The 21156-nt window shown below is 43.7% G+C and overlaps 2 protein-coding genes across 8 annotated transcripts in view; both read left to right on the forward strand.

Moving 5' to 3' along the window:
- Positions 1-2202, forward strand: part of ARHGEF5 (Rho guanine nucleotide exchange factor 5) — a 34306-nt gene extending 32104 nt beyond the window's left edge. For 6 of the 7 annotated variants that reach the window (XM_039720035.1, XM_039720053.1, XM_039720043.1 and 3 more), the window contains exons 13-15: positions 158-228; positions 554-658; positions 865-1019. In XM_039720035.1, the coding sequence (XP_039575969.1) occupies positions 158-228; positions 554-658; positions 865-1019 (331 nt within the window). Of the gene's footprint in view, positions 1-157; positions 229-553; positions 659-864 lie in introns of all 7 variants that reach the window. The other variant, XM_039720072.1, reaches the window with a different exon arrangement.
- A 3360-nt stretch (positions 2203-5562) lies between these two features.
- NOBOX (NOBOX oogenesis homeobox) lies at positions 5563-20922 on the forward strand. The gene is made up of 9 exons (XM_039720214.1): positions 5563-5652; positions 8079-8681; positions 9070-9176; positions 9312-9430; positions 10325-10458; positions 16684-16957; positions 17450-17754; positions 19875-20180; positions 20734-20922. Exons 1-9 carry the CDS (start codon positions 5586-5588, stop codon positions 20757-20759), a joined length of 1941 nt encoding a protein of 646 aa, XP_039576148.1. The 5' UTR covers positions 5563-5585; the 3' UTR covers positions 20760-20922.
- Positions 20923-21156: the final 234 nt, after the last annotated feature.

Genomic DNA, 21156 nt, shown 5'->3' on the forward strand with positions numbered 1-21156 from the left:
ACCATCAGACTCCAAAAATGGGAATTTTTGTCTTTTCCCATCTCCTTTCTCTGCTTCCCTTTGTGTGGGCAAACACCCCTCCACTACACCCCATTTCAGTCACCAGACTGTTGTCCCTCACCCTGAATGCTGGTACCTACTCTGTGCTGTTTTCCAGCAGTGAGAAGCTGAGGTGGATCTCTGCTTTGGCTCCTCCGCGGGGAGAACCGGACCTCCTGGAATGCCCTGGTGAGACTGCTCTGCTGCTGCAGCAGTGGGGGTGGGCTGGCTCGCAGGAGTCACAAGCATTGTGAGGTGGGACACCCCAGAAGGATTCCAGTGCAGAATACTTGGGGTTCTGTAGATCAATAACATGCTAATGGGCTTTCCCTCAGTGCTGGGTGCTGGCAGTTATTTTACATGTTTTAAGGCTTCATTTTAGATTAAGACCTGCAGTGTCCCCTTCTCTGCTTTTTATTTGGGCAGCTCTTTATTTTCCACCTCCTCTGGAGCTGATGCCCACAGGTTTACTGTTGCTTTCCAATATATCAATGTGATCTCTCCTCCCCTTCAGATGCACCACAGGTTCAGTGCATAAAGACTTACAAGGCTCGGGAAAACGATGAACTGGCTCTGGAGAAGGCAGATATCATCATGGTTATGCAGTACAGCAATGATGGTGAGCAGAATGAACAGTGCCTGTCTTAAACTGTAGGCTTGAGAGGGCAGAGGAATTCTTCATCTTCTTTAGTATGCCTTATTTGGAAGCCGAAAGGGGGTCTTTTCCTTTGCCCTTAAGGTCTTTTTGAAGGGGGCTTTTTTATGGGAAATAGTGAAAAAAACATGTGACTTTTGCCTCACGTTGTGCTTTTCCCTACACAATAGGGTGGATAGAAGGAGTAAAACTCTCAGACCGGGAGAGAGGCTGGTTCCCCTCGGAACACGTGGAAAACATCTCCAGCAAACACGTACGGCAGAAGAACCTGAAGGAGGAGCAACGGGTGAAGAATGCCAAGCAGCAGGTCTTCTGCAAGAAATAAGACTGTTTGGACCTGTACAGTCTCCGTGCCATGGGGAAACCATGGCTTTTCCATTGTGCCTCAGAAGAAATGCCTCTGCAAAGAGCATAATACACAGCACTTTTCGCCAAAGAAAGCGGGAATTCAATCAGGAAAGACTTCCTCTGTGTCAGCAGGACTATGGCAGCAAGAGGAAGGATAAAGGTTGCATGTATTGCTTGCTTTGTGGTAGTAGGGAGGGACTTAAATCAGACAGAGGTCTGGGGTCTGGACTTCTGGAAACATATTCTGGGTTTTGCCACTGACAAGTTGCGGGACCTTATGCAAGTCACTTCAGAGTTCTGCCTCAGTTTTGCCATCTGCAAAATGGGGGTAAACTTACCTACCTCACTGCATGTTGTGAGGCTAAATTCACTAGTATTAGCAGCCGGAGAGCTTCGAGTTCCTGGGAAGGAAGGTGCTAAGTGCAAAGCACAACAGAGCTGAGGAGAATATTCTGTTTGAATATCCTCTGGATACCTTCATGGCGTTGATCTCCATAGTGTAATTTCCATTTTGGGCAATTTATGTATTAGATCATGCAAGTCTACAGGGGTTTAGATAGGCAAATATTTCATTGTACCCAAATGCTGTTAAGAGTCCTTGACAGCATTACAAAATCTGTTGGAATTAAGCAGAGTTTTCAGAAGACACTGTGATGATTTCCCCCACATAAGAAGTATCATGCTGAGAAATCTGCTTTACAAAGGTCACCTCTCTTCTGAGCAAGCATCCCACCAAGCCATCTGAACTGACTTTTTTTTTTTTTACTCTGCCTCCCCCTGGAAGATCAGTGACTTTTGACAAGGATTTATATTTCATGTTGGTACACGCCCCGTACAAAATAACCAAGACTAGGCACATGCAATGAAGTGGCACTTTACTGCTGCTCTTACTCTGATTGCTGATGTGGTATTGCATGCACCATTTTGCACACTTATGGAGAACACCGAGATATTTAGCCACTGTAGATAAAGGCAAAATATGCACCAGGGTCTTTGTTCTTTTAAGGACTCTCTGGTTTTAAGTCCAGTTTACATGCATTTGTGCAGAACCTGTCTATTTGAGGATATGCCTTCAAGTGTAAAATACTGTTTCTGTGTTAAAGTGTTCAGCTCAGTCAATGCAAGATCAAGTTTAAGAATCAATACACCAAAGAAAGCCACGTGTAGCCTCTTGCATTTAATATATTTGAAGAATTAGTTACCTTTGTATCTCCAGCTTTCTGTCTCTGTAACATTCTGCCTTTAAATCCCATTTACATTGTATCTAGAATAGCTTATTATGGCCTATTTATATCAATAATTTTAGCTGGATTAAAAGAAAAAAGTTGCTTTTAGTCCTAATAAACTCATGCACTTCTCCAGTTAAAAAGCTTTCTGCTTGCCTTGTTACTTAGGTTTTCCTCTCAAGTGTAAGTAATTCAATTTACTGAATATATATGCAGTATTTTTTGTTATAATTTTCCTTTCTAAGTGACTGGTAAGTACAAACAGTTCTCTTTAGCAAAGGCAGTGAGGAAACCTGGATTTATCCAGCCTTAAGGTTCTTCAGTATTATCCCCAGCCCTAGAGAGCTGATGCTGCAGCTCTTCCACAGTGGTTAGTCATCCATAACTGAAGGTAAGCTGAAGGGATGAACTACAGAAAATGGGAGTCCAGCCCACTAGAGCAGAAGGACAGGACCCAGTTATTCAATTTGTAATCTATGGTCAGACAACAATCTGCTAACACTTCCCACCCCCCGCCCAGAAGGACTGGAGCTGGTCTCGAGCTAAAAGCCAAAGCTGAGCTCTACCTCAGACTTACAGAAGGAAGGTTATAATCCTCCACAAGACCCAGAATATTGAGATATCCCAAATGCCTGCTTCTATCCAGCTGTCATGAATTTATGCAGTTCCAAATCCCCAGGATTGTCAGTGTCAGGTGGGACACAGAATGCTACCATGGGATCAATTCAGCTGTGTAAGGTCATCTCACCCAGGCAGTTGAGGCATCCCACATCCACGTCAGCTTCATCCAGGAGGAGCCAGCCATACATATTCCCCTTCTAAATTAGAAGTCATCTTGTTCAACACCTCAGGTTGAGAGTTCTTTACTCTTTCAAATTCTGCTCTTGAAGCAAGCAGTAGATTGTTCATTAGAGCCTCCCAAAGTGGTTTCTATGCTAAATTCTGTATTGTTAAAATTCCACTTGACATGGGAAACTTCAAGGGTACTGTTGTCATGATTGACAGCATTTCTATACTCTTTTTAACTAGTTGGATCAAAGGTTAACTTGTCCCTGTCACAGGTACAGCCTTTATTTCCTGATGTCAGGCTTTTGTATGTTGAGGAGCATTTCAAGGTCAGCTTAGCTTCTAAGAACAAGTGCTTAAACACCAGGTTACTTTGATTTCTTACATTTTAGACAGGCCTCAACGTCTCACTGTTTAGTTAAACTTTTAGCCCCATCCTGCCACCAAAATCCATAAACAAATCTACACTGAAACTGATTGATGTATCTTTGATTTGTATAAACTTAATTAAACTAGTACAATATCCATCCCAACTGCACATTCACAATACAGGAATCAAGTGAGCAGAGTGCCTACTGTGTCCTATGACAGTCTTAATTGTGCCACAATTTCTCCCCATGTTATCTAGTGTGGATTACCTGATTTACCAGAAAATCAATATTAAACAGAAGCATAGCATATGTCATGCAAATCCCAACACTTTCCTGCTATTGGCCAAGATTCTGTGAGAGGTGCCACTGTATCTTCCTCAGGAACCTGTGGAGACTGACACAAAGTGTATCTGGACAAAACAAATTCAGGATTTCTGGAAAAAATAAATAATTACAGACAACCTTCAGAGGGCAGTTACACTAATTTCTTTTTCTGAAAAGGACAGCAATGAAGTACAAGCATGAGCTGCATGTACTCATGTCAAGTTTTGTAGAGAAGCTGAGAAGTCAGGGTGTATGTCTGAAAATCAAATTTTATGATGGCTGACATTTTTCACATAAAGTAGTTTAATATATGTATGTGTATATATATATATATCTCCAAAAAAACCCAAAAAGTGGTGCTGGAGACCTGTGTTGGTCCCTCCTCAAGGAAAATAAATGAAAGCATTTTCCACAGTTCTTATTATTTTCACCAAAAAAAAAAGTGATATTAAGACCAGAGTTCAGTAAATAAACACAACCTTGCTCAGAAACTTTTGAAGCAGATAGTGATTTTTGTATTTGCATTTTTTTCTAATATTGAAGAGATCCCATGACCCTGCAAGATGTTGTGTCTTGTCAGCTGAATCTTGTTAACAAATTAAATGCCATTTTAGTCCCAACTTCTTGCAGCTGAGGGCTGAACCAGGTGCACTGTTAGACCAATTATACTGGCTCCAAAATGTTGGCACAGATCTTTCAGCTTACACTTGTTTAACCTGATGAAACGATTCAGGTGAAAACATGTGCGGAAGCAAGGCCTTAGAAGCCAAAAGTGAAGCTTGAAATAAAGACAGGAATTTTGAGCCAATAAACAGGAGGAGGATGAAGGATGTTCTGTTTTGGTGCATCAGAACACGAGTCTCATTCTTCATGCAAGCAGTGCCTGGTGCTGCTCTCTTAGGAGCCTTCTTTTTACTAAGAATTGTTAAGCATTGAAAGGACACAAATTACAGCGCCCACAAGTCAAGAAGTGCCATTTGTTCCTTGCAGCCCCCAGCTGCTGAAGAACCAAAAGCTGCTGGACACCTAAAACAAATGTGTTCCTGCCAGGCTACAGGAAAAGAACAGAATCACAGAATTCTTAGGGCTGGGAGGCACGTCTAGAGATGTTCTAGTCAGAGTCATCCAGAGCATGTGACACAGGAACAAGACGAGATGAGTTTGGAATGTCCCCAGAGAGGGAGACATCATTCCCTCCCTAGGCAGCTATTCCAGGGCTCTGCCATTCTCTACGGAAAAAAAAAGGTCTTCCTCATGTTCAGATTAAACTCTTTAGTTCATGGCTATTGCTCCTTGCCCTGTTGCTGGCCACCACTGAAAAGAGTCTGGCACCATCCTCATGCCACCTATTAAAGATTATTTATATGGATTACAAGATCCCCTCTCAGTCTTCCGCAGCCAGAACAGACCTTGCCCCTGCAGTCTCTCCTTGTAACATTCCAGACCCCGCATCATCTTTGTTTCCTTTCGCTGGACCCTCTCCAGTAGCTCCTTGTCCTCGTACTGAGGAGCCCAGAACCGGGTCCAGCACTCCTGACAGCGAGGTTCCCCTCATCCACAGGCGGCGAGTTTTGCAACACCAAGGTGCACACGACGATATTTTGGCCAGCTCCTCACGGGGAGCATTCTTCCCGAGACCCTCACCTGGCTGGAACCCTCCCGCTCCCCCCGTGTGGAGAAGCGGGGCCCAGCGCGGCTGCCGTGGCGGGGAGGGGCAGGGCGGCCTGCCCCGCTGTGCCCAGCTGCCCTTGATGAGGCGGCCGGGGCCGGGCAGCCCGGGCCGCCGGGCGGGGCATTAACCGGGCCGGGCCGCAGCGGGCCCGCCACGGAGCCGGCATGGACGGGGCGGGCGAGGAGCAGCAGCCGGAGGAGCGGGCGGCCGGAGAGCTTGGAGTGGGCTGTGGTAAGGGTGTGAATGAGGGCAGGGGAGATGAGTGATGCCCCCTCGACTTAATGACCGGGGGGAGGCACCCGGCAATGAGGCTAATGAGCAACCCCGGGGCAGGATAATCGCTCCTCAGCGGTATTATCTGGGCACTCATTAGCCTTCCATGTCCTGGGCCTCGCGGCTGGGAATGATGGATTCTCAGGCCCTCGTGTGCCCTGCTTGTAAACGCACCTGGCCGGGGGCAGGGGGTCTTTCCTTTGTGTCGCACCGGGCGGCTCCCGCTGCCTCGGCGTTTCTCATTTGCACCTTCCCCCGCTGTCCAGTTTTCTCCCTCCTTGTGTGGAGGGACCTCTGAGGCTGTTCCTTTCCCCCTGCCGCGTGTGTCCGGGTGGCGTTGTACTAAATGCCCCAAACAGCCCTAAAAACCTCGCGGTTCAAGTGGTTGGCTTTTTCCGAGGTGTGTCTGTGAGATGGAAACGGGGACTTGGCTTGCTGCAAGTGCACCAGGTGTTCCAGACTACCTATTCCCGATGTTCCCACTCGTTAAAATCCCTTCTAATGAATGTTCTATTTTTCTAAAAGTGAGATGATGCTCAGTCTGGTCTCTGAATGAGGGGAGAAAGGAGTGGTTTTATCACTCCCTTTGTTACCAGGAAGGCCCATCTTTCTTTCCAAACTTGGTTTTCATTTATTCTCTTTTCCTTGGCAGTCCCAAATGGTTGTGAGATTTTTGCTATCTGTTCTAGAAATAAAAATACAGCAGTTTACTTTCACTTGGAGGACTGTTTCTGTAAAGAATATTAAACTCCCAGGTATCCAGTTCTTCTACAGATGTAAGGTACCCATATAAGACTTGGACACTTGTGAGGTAAACACATACTGGGGTTTGTGTAGAAACAAGTAAAAACCCTGCTCAAATAATGTGCAAATACTCTAATTTTTTTCATACAATGAGTGAAATAAGCTCAGATGCAACCAGGAGGATGGTGGAAAAAGGAGTTGTATAGACCAGAGGCATCTTTTTCCTCATTCAGTTCTTGACCCTCCCCATCAGGATATTTAATCTCATTTAACTGCAGTGGAAACTTGTTGCTGCTTAACAAGAGCTAATTATTATAGCTGCATAATTTCCTGCTTCTGTTTCTCTCCCCTGCAACTAATTTGGTTCTCCTAATCCTATAAAAAGCAAATTAGATGCTCTTGGAGCAGCATGCCATTCCCTCATGCTTCTGTGAAGTTTCTCTGGTCTGCTTGGAATAGTGAGGCTCCTCCTTGATTAACAGTTATTTCAGAAAGAGACATTGAGGCAGAAGCAAATCTTTTATTTTGGCATTGCACATATATATATATCAAAAGCAGAGCACGGTGAAATGAAATTATTTTTATATTTTTCCCCCAAAAATTAAACTATCATGTTTTTCTGTTGTCATGTGCTATTGAAATGCTGCCAACAGTCTGCTCAAACTTTCTTCTCTCCAGAAAAAGGAAAATACATGGGTTTGGATTTATTATTCTACTTCCCATTCTTATGAAACAATCACTTTTTAAAAAAAAATTAAGTAGCAGAAATCACGCAGACTCACACATTCTGAGCCACTTGGGAGATTTTTTTGAACTTTTTATTTGGAAATGTATGTGCCAGCTAGGAAAGTATAAGGCCTCTGTATTATTCTGTTGCCTATTTTAATTATTTCTTTTGCTGTGTTATTTCTGACCTGTCTTCTCCTATTTAGTCTGTCTTATTGTAACACAGTTTGTGGTTTTTGTTAAACTTAGTTGGACTTCTCTACCTAATTTTGTCCTTATACCCCTATTTCACTCCCTATCCTGTAAATCTGTTATTCAGAAGTGTGGCTGAAGCTGCAGAGAAGTAATTTAAAGCAATTATTAGAAGTTTGTACAATTAATGGTTTTTTGCTTGGCCAGCTTTGGTATGATAGAACTCTATAAAAGTAAAGAAATTATGACATTTGTCAGGTAATCCCTGCTGACACAGTAGACCAGAATTTTGCTTCTGTCTTTCTTCTGCTCATTTTAATAAGGTGACAGGATCTTATCGAGTCGTTGATTTTTGTTCTGTTGCTTATTCCAGAGACCTGTATTACCCCTGAGGCTGTTTTCCCACTACTGTATTTGTAATATGCAAGCTTCCCTTTATTCTCTGTGTCTGGAATTACCCTCTTCTGTAGTTTACAGTTTGCTTTTTAAGTTAGGCTTTTCTCATCACGCATTTGAATATCTCCATATTGACCATATCAGGTTCTTTGCTGTTGCTTTCTTGGCAGCACCTGTCTTTATTTCAGCTCTCTGGTTCTTGTTGGGTTTTGTTGTGTGGGCTTTTCCTTCCCCCATAGCTGAAACTCCCAATCCAGGCACATCCAGTTTAGGCAGTGGGCAGTGGGGTGGGGTTTGGGTTTTTCCCCGTCATTTTTGCCTTGCAGAGTGCCAGGATGAGAAGGAGAACATGCTGCTGAATACAGAGCACCTTGTGGTGGATGCTGATGCTGGTGACCATGGTGCAGGGAGCAGTGTGCTACCTGCATTCCCAGGCACAGTCAGACAAGAAATAGTTGAGGATAACTTGGGAATAGAAGACAGGAATAGCTCTCTAAAGAAGGTGGAAGAAGATGGGGGATGCAGCACCCTGCAGGCAACTGGGTCGTCTTCCAAAGGCTCTGTTGTCCTTGATGGCCAGCACGACTTTGCCTCGGCGTGTGAGCAACCATTGGATTTCTGCGGTGGCACAAAGGTTGGATTAGCACAGGAGCCCACAGACCTGTCAGGGTCACAAGAGTCTGCTGGGACTGAAAAGGAGGCAAAGAAGGAAAAAACTACCCAAGCATCCAGTGGAGTGGCTGGAGCTGCCTGCAGGCAGGAGGAGAACAGCCTGGCCCCTCACTCATGCAAAGGTGCTCCAGCCAGCACTGCAGCTCAGAATTTCTACAAGGGCTCTTCAGTCCTGGAGTCCAGAGGCAGCTGTGATGTGGCCAAGGGAAAAAAATCCTTACCTGTCAAGAAGAAACCTCGCACCTTCTATAGTGCAGGTAGATCCCAGGGCACACACTGGCACACAGTGACATTGGCAGTGCCAGTGGCACTTGGTGTTCCCTTCCCAGGGCTGATCTGCTCTAACTAGTATTGCACTGCACTCCACACTATTAGGTGTGTGAAGACTTCCACTAATAAAGGTTGCTGAGTGTCTTTCATTTGAAGAATCGCTAGCAATTCTCTTTGCTTTTGAAACAACCAAAGAGGATTTTTGTTTATTTTTGTGGTTTAGTTTTAAAAAAATTGTTTGCTACTCATGTATTTCTAGTATAGTAAAATTGTTATCTTTTTTGTTTGTTTGTTTCCCTCTCTTTTTAATTATTTTTTTTCTTGTCACATACTTCCCATCTCTCTCTCTCTCTTTGGACAATGCATCATTTCTAGAGCAGCTAGAAGAGTTGGAGAAGATGTTCCAGGAAGACCACTATCCTGACAATGAGAAGAGGAGAGAGATTGCAGCTGTGGTTGGTGTGACACCACGGCGTATCCTGGTAATGCCTGCTGGGGGACAGTGCTGCCTGTGGGTTCTGTGCAGAAAAAGGATGAGCAGGGACTGGGACATTGTCAGAGTTCCCATGTGTAGGTGGTTTCTTCCCTGAATGCATTCCTTTCTTCCCATTTTTCAGGTCTGGTTTCAGAATCGCAGGGCAAAGTGGCGGAAATTGCAGAAGTTGAGTATAAAAGGCAGCAGAAAATACCCGGTATCATCAGCTCTGTCTGTCCCCTTTGGATCAGAGGGCTATGGGTAAGGAACTTACTTTCTTTTCTCATTTTTCCACAATTGATACCTAAGCAATTAAATATTTTCTTCAGCCATTTCCCCTTCACCTTTTAACAGTGAACAGCTGAGCAGTGAGTTTGACCTAGGTAGCCTGTCAGATTTCTGGGCAAATTGTGATGGACCCTCTTAAAAGTCCTTTTAATTAACCTGTAACACAGATTAATCAAATTAATTTTGAAATAAAACAATTTAAATTGCTCCGGCTGAAATAATGTAAAGAGCAAGGGATGAGGTAAAAAAGTTTATGGAATCATCTCTTCATTTTTAGTTTCTCTGTGAATGCGTCAGCCAGGTGCTTTGGGTGTGCTTGGGGATTCTTTTAACCTGGTTCTCCCACCACTACTTTCCATTTCCATGGATTTTCACTTGGTGATGGAAATGCTGCTTGATTACATCAGTCTTTGAAAGTCATAGATTTCTTTGAAGAAATCCAAGGTAGCACTTCTCATATGTGAGCAGAGGACATTAATGGGGGAAAGGCAATATGTAAGAGGGTCTTTCAAGGGATGGTGAATGTTTGAGGGGAGAAATCAATCTCCATGAGGAGGTATTTATGGCAACCTGGAGTGAGTGTCTGCTTATGAAGAAAACAGAATTAAAAGAGGAAAAATTAAGTGGAAGAGGAGAAATTAAAGTGGAAAGTTGGAGAGCACCTTACTCCATTGCACTGTTCCTGCTGCCTCTCCTATTCAAGTGACTTGGGGCTGCTTCCCCAAAGACTTTTGATACAGCATTCATTGCACTTGTAGTCAGCCAGTGCTTTCCCTTTGCACCTGCTGGTGATGTAGGATCTGCCCCTTGTCAGAGGAGTGCATGACTGGTCATAATGCCCTGCCTTGTCCTCTGTGTTTGCTGCAGGGCACCTCCTCTGCCTGTGCCTCCATTGCCTGACACTGCTGGAGACCAGCCTGGTGTGCTGGGAGGAGACCCTGGAGCTGGGAACTCCTCCAGCCTGCTCAGCACACACCCTCCATCACCCACCTCTGCCTCAGGTGAGACCCTGACCAGCATGTGTGTGTTTTCACAACTGCAGCATTAGCTGGTGGAGCTGGGAGGTTCCCAAAGGCTTTAGGAAAGGCCGTGTCAGAGTCTGATGCCATCAGTGCAAAAAGCGGCACCACGTCACTCCACAGGCTGAGAAAGTTGGGGCTGTTCTGCCTGAAGGAGAAAAAGTTTTGTGGAGACCTCAGGGGAACCTTCTAGTTTTTGAAGGGGCCTAAAGAGAAGCTGCAGAGGGACTTTTCATCAGGCACTGTAGTGGTGGGACAAGAGGGAATGGCTTCAAACTGAAAGAGGGGAAATTTAGGTTAGATAATAGGAAGAAATTCTTTCCTGTGAGGGTGGTGAGGCACTGGCACAGAGTAGCTGTGGATGCCACATCCCTGGCAGTGTTCCAGGCCAGGTTGGATGGGGCTCTGAGCAACCTGGGATGGTGGAAGGTGTCCCTGCCCATGGCAGGGGGGCAATGAGGTGATCCTTAAGGTCTCTTCCAGTGATTCTGTGACTGTAGGTATGGCAGCTCACTGCTGATTGAGTCTCAACCAGTTATCTGCCAGTATGGTGGTGCCTCTGTGAGGCAGATTTGCAGTCCTTGTTTCTGTCCTAGCACAAGGCAGCAAGGAATTCTGAGCAGGACTTCATAAGCATAAGTGAGCAGGGCATTCTTCTATAACAGCTGTTTGACCCTGGTCCTGGTGCTATAAAGGATGAGGGGAGTGTTGTTCTGGTTCTGATGTTCTCCGTGGCAGATACACACTCCCCATATTGTGGTTTAGATGGAAACGTTCTGGATACAGCCTGAGCCACGTGAGCTGCCTAAGGAAGGGCAACTCTGAGAACTGCTGGTGTTGTGAAGGCTCCATCAGCTACACCACACCTTAAAACATCCAGAGGGGCTTCCTTGGCTTCTCCAGGCATGGCAGGTTTCCATTTTGTGCGAGACCTTGAGGGAGGGAGAGTAGCTGAGTTCCAAAGCTGAAGGATGAATTTAATCACTGTTGCAATGGAATTTTAAGTCAGTGGGGTGTGCTGTTCAACCAGTTTTCTACCTGAGCTCTGTTAAAAGATTGATGGCAGTGAAAGAGAGAGGATTTGTCTAATTGTTTATTGATGTGTGTAGTCCAAGAGCATTCCCTAGAGTCAGTAGTGCTCCCTAAAGCATTTCCTAGATATATTTGTGTTTCCAAGTTGTCACAATACGAAAAAACTTCCAAAGTGATGAGGACTCCACCGCTTCCTTAGAGATGGATATCCCAAGCGGTAGATATGCTGACATATGGTACTGCTCTGTGTGTTTTCCTGCTTCCCACTGTAATTAATTCTTTGGAATTTCATGCCATTATGTCTTTCCCCTCGTTTTATTCTAAATATATCAGTATTTAGTTGTAGTATTAAGGAAGTTCCTGCAACTCATTTTCTAAGAATTACTCAAAATTTTTAATAGTGCTTTTACTTTAAAAGTATTTTGGTGTGGTGGAAAGCAACTGTAAGCTTAGAATGCTTCATGTGTTGCTAAAAGTATGTAATTGAAATACTTGCTTTATAACCTAGTCTAGTACTTCTGTCATTTAAATTTGCCTTGGGCAATCCAATGACCTTTTTAACTGTTATTCAGTCAGTTCCAGTTTTTCTACTTCTTGCAACAGAGGTCAAAACGTTTGAGTATATGGTCAAGATGTTTGAATAATTCACTTTCAGAGTGATGAAGTGGTGAAGTCTGTTGAGCCCTGTATTTAATTGGATAAACACCAATTGTTTTGCGAAAATATTAGTTTAAAGGAAAGAAACCAAATATCCTCTGATTTTTATGCTTTAGGAACCTCTCCCGGTTACTAAAGCACCTCTGCTGACACACAGTTTAGTCAGGAGAGAATACCAGAGAATCAGAGAATGGATTGGGTTGGAAGGGACCTTAAATATCATCTCATTCCATCCCTCCTGCCATGGGCAGCAACACCCAGGTTGCTCAGAGCCCCATCCAGCCTGGTCTGGAACACTGCCAGGGTTGGCGCAGCCACAGCTGCTCTGGGCAACCTGTGCCAGCGCCTCACAGGGAAGAGTTTCCTTCTAATACCCAACCTAAATCTACTGTCTCTCAGCATGAAGCTATTTGCCCTGTTAGATGATGTCTGTCAGAGAAATAAAGTTTAATTCAGGGACATGATCTTGTCCTCAGCTTGCATTGATCCATTTCCTTCTGGGGGATCTGCACACTGGGATGCAGCTCTCCATGTGGAAAACACAAGCAATTCTTTCTGATAGGAAAGAAATGTCCCACCTGAATTCTTGGTGAAATGTGTAAGGAAGAGAAAGGGCAAGTGTCTTCTCTGAGGGAAAAGACTGATATTACTTGTAGATAATCCTTTTAGAACAGAGATCTGCATGGCACAAACACCTGGAAAGCTCCAGTTGCAGTTTTGCCTTACTAGGTGCAGGATAACACAGCTATGGGGTATGAAACTCATTTTTTGTTGTTGATTACCATTGCAAAGTCAGACTTCTTTTTAAAAATGAAAGCAAAAAATGAAACAGAAGGAAAATGAAAGCCAAAGTGACTTGAATCCATTCAGCATCCTTGTTCAGAAAAAAGAGCTTGCCTAGAAATAAGGCCATCCATGAACTGCCTCTTTTCTTTATTAGGGTATCTCAGAAAATAAAGGAGACAAAACTTGGATAGGATAAAATCCAAATTAACGGGAGCAAAACAAAAGAGGAAACAGATGAATGAAAAAGGTTATCAATTTACAAGGCAAAACAAATTGCTTAATAGTGCCCCTTGTGGAAGCAGCTCATGGATGGTTTCAGCAAAAAGCCTCTGTGATTTCTGTGTTGTGGTGCAGTTGGGCCCACAGAGTGTGACCTGCTGGAGTGGCTATTCAGGTGCTTTCCTTTTTAACCACTTTCAGCAGGACAAGACAATCACTTAAGTGCATGAGACCTTTGCAGTGTTCAGTGCTGCAATTTCCATTGTTTTTCCTTGCTCTATCCAGTAGTTCTGACTGTTGGTGTGTGAGTTTAGTGGGTTTTTTTGGTAAAAAACCCACTATTTTTACCAGTTTCCCAAACAAGCTGATTTAAAATGTCAGTGAGTTGTATTTGAGGCATGTGTTACCTTGCTGGCAGTTACGACATCTGATTTGGATGTAGTAGCCACACTACTTGCCATAAGAGCCTTTTGTGACTCAAAACTTCAATTTTGAGCTTGCTTTGATCTTAGAAATGTTTTGTTGGTGCTTTTTAGTGAGTTGTATGTGTTACCTTGCTGGCAGTTACGACATCTGATTTGGATGTAGTAGCCACACTACTTGCCATAAGAGCCTTTTGTGACTCAAAACTTCAATTTTGAGCTTGCTTTGATCTTAGAAATGTTTTGTTGGTGCTTTTTTTTTCACTTTTGCTAGACAGCATGATTGAAATGAACAGCTTTATTTTTAGACACTGGCAATTACTTGAAGCTTTTCTTGGTCTTCTGAGATTTCTTGCTGATACATATGTATCTGTGATTAATTGGCTTATGTTTTCTTTAGAGTTAACCCATTAGAAAGAAAAGTTCCTTTCTGTACCTCTGGTAGAGAGATTTTTGTGGGAAGAGATTTTTCTGTACCACTGGTGCTTTTGCAGAAAATCCTTTGTCTCATGTTTGCCTTGCTGAGACACCTGTTAGGAGCCCAGCCTGTGCAGGTAACTCTATTAAACAAATAGCAAGGTGATTAAATTCACTGGCAGAGATGGTATTGTAATGGAAATCTTGGGAGCAATTGGATGAAGCTGGATATGGCCTGTCAAAGAACAGTAAATAAATTACAAACTCCAATTACTTCACTTATACGACTCTGGCTTTCAAACAAATTTTGAAAAAATTTCTTTTCTTATAATTTCAAGACGAGGGTGAATCTGTCAGAAGCTTTGTGGTGGCCCTTGATGTTCCAGTAAAGGCTGCAAACAGAATAACCATTCTAGAGTTAAGTCAAGTGTAGTGCCAGGACCTGTTCAGAGATCTGAAGGTGTAAATGATTAAATTTGTCTCCAAAAATTTCCAAGGTTATCTCATGGACTGAGAACCCAGAAGTAATGGAAGCAAGAAGTAAAAATCCGACTGTTCACTGGAAAGCTCTGAGGTTCTCTCTCTCTCTCTCTCTACATCAGTGTCAGGTAGAGCCACAGAATTGTACAATGTAAGCATTATGTCAAGCCAGGGGTCAGAATTCTTCATGGAACAACTCTGGAAGCTTCTGTAGATATGTCAGATTCAGCAGATATGACTTCTCTGGGAATTGTTTCTTCTGACTGCATTTGTGACTTTATTTAGGAGGCAAAATGTCAGTGTCTTTTTGAAAAGACAGAGAAGCAGAGGAAACTTTAGAAAAGGCTGAACTAGCTCTTTGGAGATCGAGGGTGCTGTCTCACTGCCTGAGGATCCTATTGCCATGATCCACAAAGATTACCGGCACTAAGTGTTGCAAATATTTTTAAAAAATTAAATTATTCTTAGTAGGTATGGAAGTGGGTTTAGAAGTGGTTTCCTGGGCTGCTTGTGTTCATCCTGAGGAAGAGCAGGGCCATCTGCAGAACAGCTGTCATTACTGAACTGGAGCTTTATCTGGATATAGACTGCTTTTCAGGTAAGTTGTGCCCCCTATAGCTGCTGTTCCATAATGTTTGGGGCACAGTGGTCAGGGCAACCAGTGCTAAAGAAGGGTTTAAAAAATCAAAAGAGATCTTCAGTTTCATTTCTGGCTAAGCCAAACCCCAGGAATGCAACAGGTACATCGGAGATGCTGCCTGGCATGGATAAATAGTGTGGTCAAACAGAAAAAATAAACTGCTGAGGACTGCCTGGGCATGTGAATGCTTTAGAGATGCCATCCTCGATTTTGCTTCAGTTTTCTGACTGAGCCCAAAGTCAGGGCTATTGAAAATTTGAAAAACTTTCATTGAAACATTTGATTCCTTCTCTCCATGGCTGCAGAGAGATGGAAAAAACCAGAATGTGGGAAGGTGCAATAAGAGGCACAAAACTGCCCAGCACACTGGGTAATCTGAGAAACTGCTGATGAAAAGTTGCAAGATGTTCAAGTGGAAACTCCTAATCAGCTCTCTGGACGTGCATTCCAAAATTCTCTAAAGGCTGCTAATACTTCTTGTGGCATCTTTATGTTTAGGTTTGTGTTTAAAGCCTTTGAGTCACACCTGGTGGAGTGCATTTGATGTTACTCTCTATGCCTGCAAGGGTGAAGTGCAGCTGCAGACTTTCCGTGAAAGCTTTGCCATGTGTGGGAGAGCTTCACCTGAGCAGCTGCTGATATTTTCTCTTCTCTTCCTCATCCTTGAGCTGGTTTAGCCTAGCTAGACTGGAGAAATCATTGCAGCTTCTGCACACATGATGGCTGCATTTGTGAAGAGAGAAACCATTTACTAATTGACATAATATGAGAGGAACTCATTTTCTTGCACCATGCCCAAGCTTCTTGAGCTTTGAGTATAATTGTTACTCTGGATCACCAGCATACCTGATTCTGATCTTCAGTTTCCTCTGTTGTGTTTTTCCACAGAGGCTGTTCTGTAGGAGACTGTTCCTCTCTCCTTTTCCAGCAGTCACTGAGGAGACAGGTCACTAAACAAGATTCTACCAACCAAAAGGTGTTGGTTTCCTTTCCCATCTTCTTTTTCCCAAGGATCTTCAGCTGCCATTTTGACTTTTTTAATTTTTGTTTTTGGCATGACTCATCAGGGGCCAAACCAGGAGTGAAAATGTGTTTCAAAACAGCCTAGACAGTGGATTTGCAAAGGCACAGCTTTGTTTCTTTCAAAGCACAGTTCATTTTTTCTAAAGGGTGATCTGTGCAGCACACTCCTCCCAGAGGACAGTAGAAATGGAAGATGACTGGGGGATTGTTCCTGGCTCTTTTCCAAGAAGTACTTTTGCTTCATTTGGCTGCCTTCTTGAGAGCTGGATAAAGATAGTATGCAGAGACTGAAATCACAAAGGTAATTTTATTTAACCAATAAACATCATTCTGTGTTCCAGAGAGGTTGCTGCTACTCCCTTTTGCTTCTCAACAGCAGTGCTAGTACTCATTTACTTTTATTCCCATCAATAACGTCCACTCTGTCACTGGCATCTTGCTTTTCTGTCCTGCTCCTCTTGTCCTTCCCTCTGCTTGCTCCTGCATATTCCCAGTGTGACAGCGCAGTGTGACAGTCTGTTTTATTCACAGCCTCCTCGGTGGCAGGAATAGTGACGCCCTGTGAAGCGCAAGCTCAGAGCAAGGCGCTGCCGCAGCTGCTCTTCAATCCCAGCGGTGTGGAGTGCTTTCCTAATCTTCCCAGCCCTCCTCCCATCCGCAGGGCCAGCCTGTCGCTCAGCCTGGCCTTCGACCCCCACAGCCACATGGTTCCCCTGATGCTGGACACGCCCAACAGTGAATGCAACTTGGCCAGTCAGGAAAATGGCTCCAGGGAAGCCTTCTCTTACAGCGTCCAGAATCAAGGGTAGGGGCAGATGAGAATGTCTTTGAGAGAGATGAAAAAAGTAGCCCCTGGGAGAAGTCTTGGGAGGGTGAATGTGGGACAGGGGATGAGGATTTTGGTGGGAGCATTAATGAAAAGTGAGAGGCAGATGTGACGATATCCTTTAAAGGGAGTATGAAAAAGCTGTAGAGAGTGCATAATAGGACAGGATGCCTGCTATGAGACAGGTGCTACCTGTACTCAGAGTGCTCTCAGAATTGCATGCCTCAAGTGAAAGTGAGGGTGTTCAAGCTTTGGGGGTGCTTTGGAGAGTGGGAAGATAATCCCCACTAATACCCATTGTTCAAGGACCCTGATGTGAAAGCACTTTGATCAAGTGGCTTTTGTTGCCCTTGTCCTGTGCCTGGAATTTGGGAGGAAGAGTTGGCAATAAAACAGTTGTTAATTGGATAGGTTGGTGTAGCTGTTAACCCTCCTTTAATCTCTGGGTTCCCTCTCTCCTTGCTCCTGCAGCTTCAGTTCACCAGTTTCCTGCCCTTATCCAGAGCAGCTGGAGCCTACAGACAACCTGGAGGCCACCTACTGTCAGTATAGCAGCCAGGGGGGAATCTATCAGCTCTCCCAGTTGTGTCACCAAGGTCACCTGGCCAGCAGTATGCTCTCCAGTGACCACTTTCCTCCTCCAACACCCCTGGAGTCCCATCCAGCTTTCCCTGACTTACCTGGCAACAGTGGAGCCATAACCTATGGAGCCACACAAGGCTATGTACAAAACCACACGGGGAGAGTCATGCCACAGCAGACAAGTGACAATTCAGGTAAATTTCTGAACTATTTTGGCATCCCGCTCCTCTGGAGTTACTAAATAATACCCTGAAACATTCAGCATGATCAGTGAGTTCACTGATGACTGTGACAGAAAGAAGGAATGGTCCACATGCCTGCACAAATCTGTAGATGTGCCCATCTTTTTTTCACTTAATTTCCTTGTATGCTTGGGTTTTTTTTTTTAAAGTGCTGAGTAACCTGTTCATTTGAATCAAAACTCACTTAATTGCCTTGTATGCTTGGGTTTTTTTTTAAAGTGCTGAGTAACCTGTTCATTTGAATCAAAAGTTACTACCCAGACTGCACATGTCAGGAAGAGCATAAAATGTGAATGTGTCAGATAGTGCAGAAGTTTTGGCTGCACTGGAGAAGTAACTTTTGTTTTTCAGGAGTGTCCTGTTGTGTACACAAACATCCCTTTGTTGCATGTGGTGGGAGTCAAGGGTGCAAAGTGGAAAAGGTGCCACAGCAGATGGGATAGTTGGAGGTAGTTAGAGCCAACAGCCTTCTCTGTTTGGCTTCTGCAGAAACCAGTTTGAGATCATGTTATGTATATTAGGGTAGTGCAAAAGAAGAGAGAGACAGGAGCCAGCAGAGTATGGACATAGATTCTTCCTCTGACTTGAATTTGCAACAGCACTGAGATGAAGGCACTCCAGCATAGTTTTCTGGGAAAAAAAACAACAAAACAAAACAAAAAAAACCTCCTAGGTAAAAATGGCATTGTTGATCTCCTTGTTTTGTGTTAGGGCTTTGTATTTTGAAGTTATTCAGGCCCAAGTACAAATTACAAACTGTTGTAGTTAATTCATTTGGACTGACAGGTTTGTTAAATTAAGGTCATGCTCCAAAAGTTCCATCCCTTGTCTTATGACATGAGAGAACAAAGAGTTTTAGCCCACAGATGCTGCTGCTGTTTTTGTACCAGTTCTGTGGACCTTGTCAGGAGGCAAGTCTGACTCAGTCTGACTTACATCAGGCTGCAAGCTGGCTCCTGTCCCCACTCTTCAGAGCTGACATTGTTCAGGACAGGTTGGCAGCACCCATGCTATCTAACATACTTGGCCCTGCTTGCCTGCTCTAGTTCCAAGGTATAATTATTATTTTCTGTGGTTTTTCAGTCTGAAGTGCCAGAAATAATGAGAGGGCTGTGCCTCAGACTGCATCAAATTAAATGTGTTTCTAGCTTGATGCCCAAGTGTGTGTTGCATTCCTTGGGGCATGTTGTATCAGCATCAAGGGGTTTCTAAGGGTGCAAGCTGGTGAAGTTGGAAGGTTGTTGAAGGAACAGAGGCAGAGTTGATATTCTCTAACTCCATACTTTTGTCCAGAATATAATCAGCAGTGAATGGCTTTTCTGTTATGCAGTAGGGATGACCAAGTTCACAGAATCATAGAATCCTGGAATGGCTTGGTTTGGAAGGGACCTTAAAGCTCATCCAGTTCCAACCCTCTGCTATGGACAGGGACACCTTCCACTATCCCAGGTTGCTCAGAGCCAAATCCAACCTGGCCTTGAACACTTCCAGGAATGAGGCAGCCACAACTCCTCTGAGTTCCAGTGCCTTCACAAGGGAAGAATTTCTTTCTGAAAAAGTTCCAGGATTCCCAAAGTGCAGGGTTGGAAACCAGTCTATCAGTGCAGACACACCTGTGAGTTTTACATCAGCACATAAGCAAGTGAGCAACTTAGTTGAATTATGGATATTAATTAACAAAACATTGCTGGTTTACAGCTTTTATAAATAAAAAGTGAAGATTAAGTATCCATCTTACACCTGGCAGAGCTAATTTGGAAAATGGGACTGGAAAAAAACCAGCTGAGGGGGTGTCTACTATCATCACATACACTCAGGATCAGTGCTGAGTGGCATGGATTCTTTTTTAGATTATAACAATGCTATGAACTTCGTAAGCTTTTCTTCCTAAGAACTGCAACATCAGTTTTGGTTAAATACACTGCAGCATAAAGAGCAAAGTGATCCTTGCTGTGTGTGTGGTGTCTGCTGCATGGCAGTGCTGTGTTTGTGCTGAGTAAAGCACAGCACACACATCTTGTACACAGGCATTATTTTCATTATTCTTTTCTTGGTGGCTTTTTCCTCAGCAGATATCCCTGCCTATCCAGCTGTGCCCTGGAGTGATTTCTACATGCAGGGAGCTCCTTTCTCCAATCAGTTGCATTCCCAAATGCCTTTTTCTAGCATGGCAGAAGGGCAATACTTCACAGAGCCATATCTCCTTCAAGTGCCCAATGGAACAGCACTGGAATCCATGCCAGAGACTGGAAGACAAAAGGGAGTGACACCACCAGAGCAAAGTTCCTACCAGAGCTACCAAACAGAGCCAGAGTTGGCAGCACTTGCTGAAAAAGAGGACTTAGAGAGCAGCAGCAAGAAAGGAGAGACTATTGTTGGTAATCAGCTAAATGTTTTCTTAGAGAAAGAGGAGGGGAAAGAGTTCCAAGACAACAGTAGCTCCCCTGAATGCAGGATGAAAACTGTGGCAAATATTTTTTGTGAGCTGCTGCCTGAGACAGTTCCTATGATGCTACACCTATCTTATACCTAGTTCTTAGATCCATCTGTTTTTATGAAATGGGGACAGAAAAGTCAGTAAAATATGTGGTAAAGTTCTGTATTTTCTCAGACATCATTTGTTGTCAGCTGTATGGCTACACAGAACTGATTATTTCTAAGACTTCCAGAGGCATGGACACTTCTCTTCAAGGCAAAACTTCACCAAGAGGGGAGAAGAGGAAGGGAGGGTTTTCTGTTTGGATTCTCAGGCTTTTGTCTTGGAAACAGAATTACCTTACTCTAGAATTGTTGAAAGGTGTCATATGCCATAAATATTCTTTGAAAGGGTGTCTTTGTGGGGGGTGCATATCTCATTTTAAGGTATAAAACATTTGAAAAATTCAAGGTATTTTGTGTCACATTTTCTTATGAATCCGTTTTTTTTTTCAGAAACTAAAGAAGAAACTAATGACTGAAGCTGCACTCTGAGGAAAAAAGGAAGAGGAAAAATTGCTATTTTAAACTCTGCAAAACAAGAGTTAAAAAGAGACAAGGATCATATTGTTTGCAACAGATGCACTTTTTTATTTCTTTTTTTGGTTGCATTTTTTTTCTTGTTGCCATGATTATTTTCTTGCTGAAGAAAGAAGCAGGGATATTGCACTCAATAAAAGTTCCTGCCCCATCTTTTTTTTTTTTTTTTTTTTTTTTTTTTTTTTTTTTCCCAAATCTCCTGGCTTAATCCTTCTTAACAAATCCTAGTCTTGACCAGCCCTCAGACGGGAAAGAGCTGATACAGGAGCCAGAGTCCCATGGGTGAAAATCCTAGATCATGCAAGTGTCAAAAGGTCTGGCTGCTGTCCTGGAATACAC

Source organism: Passer montanus, unplaced genomic scaffold, assembly GCF_014805655.1.
Source record: "Passer montanus isolate IOZ18808 unplaced genomic scaffold, ASM1480565v1 scaffold106, whole genome shotgun sequence".
Classification (NCBI taxonomy): domain Eukaryota; kingdom Metazoa; phylum Chordata; class Aves; order Passeriformes; family Passeridae; genus Passer; species Passer montanus.

Bases quoted from the DNA above. Each gene is read 5' to 3' on its own strand.
- NOBOX (XM_039720214.1), top strand. From the start codon at position 5,586: ATGGACGGGGCGGGCGAGGAGCAGCAGCCGGAGGAGCGGGCGGCCGGA. The intron at 9,177-9,311 runs GTAATGCCTGCT...CCCATTTTTCAG, and splicing joins TGACACCACGGCGTATCCTG to GTCTGGTTTCAGAATCGCAG. The intron at 9,431-10,324 runs GTAAGGAACTTA...TGTTTGCTGCAG, and splicing joins TTTGGATCAGAGGGCTATGG to GGCACCTCCTCTGCCTGTGC.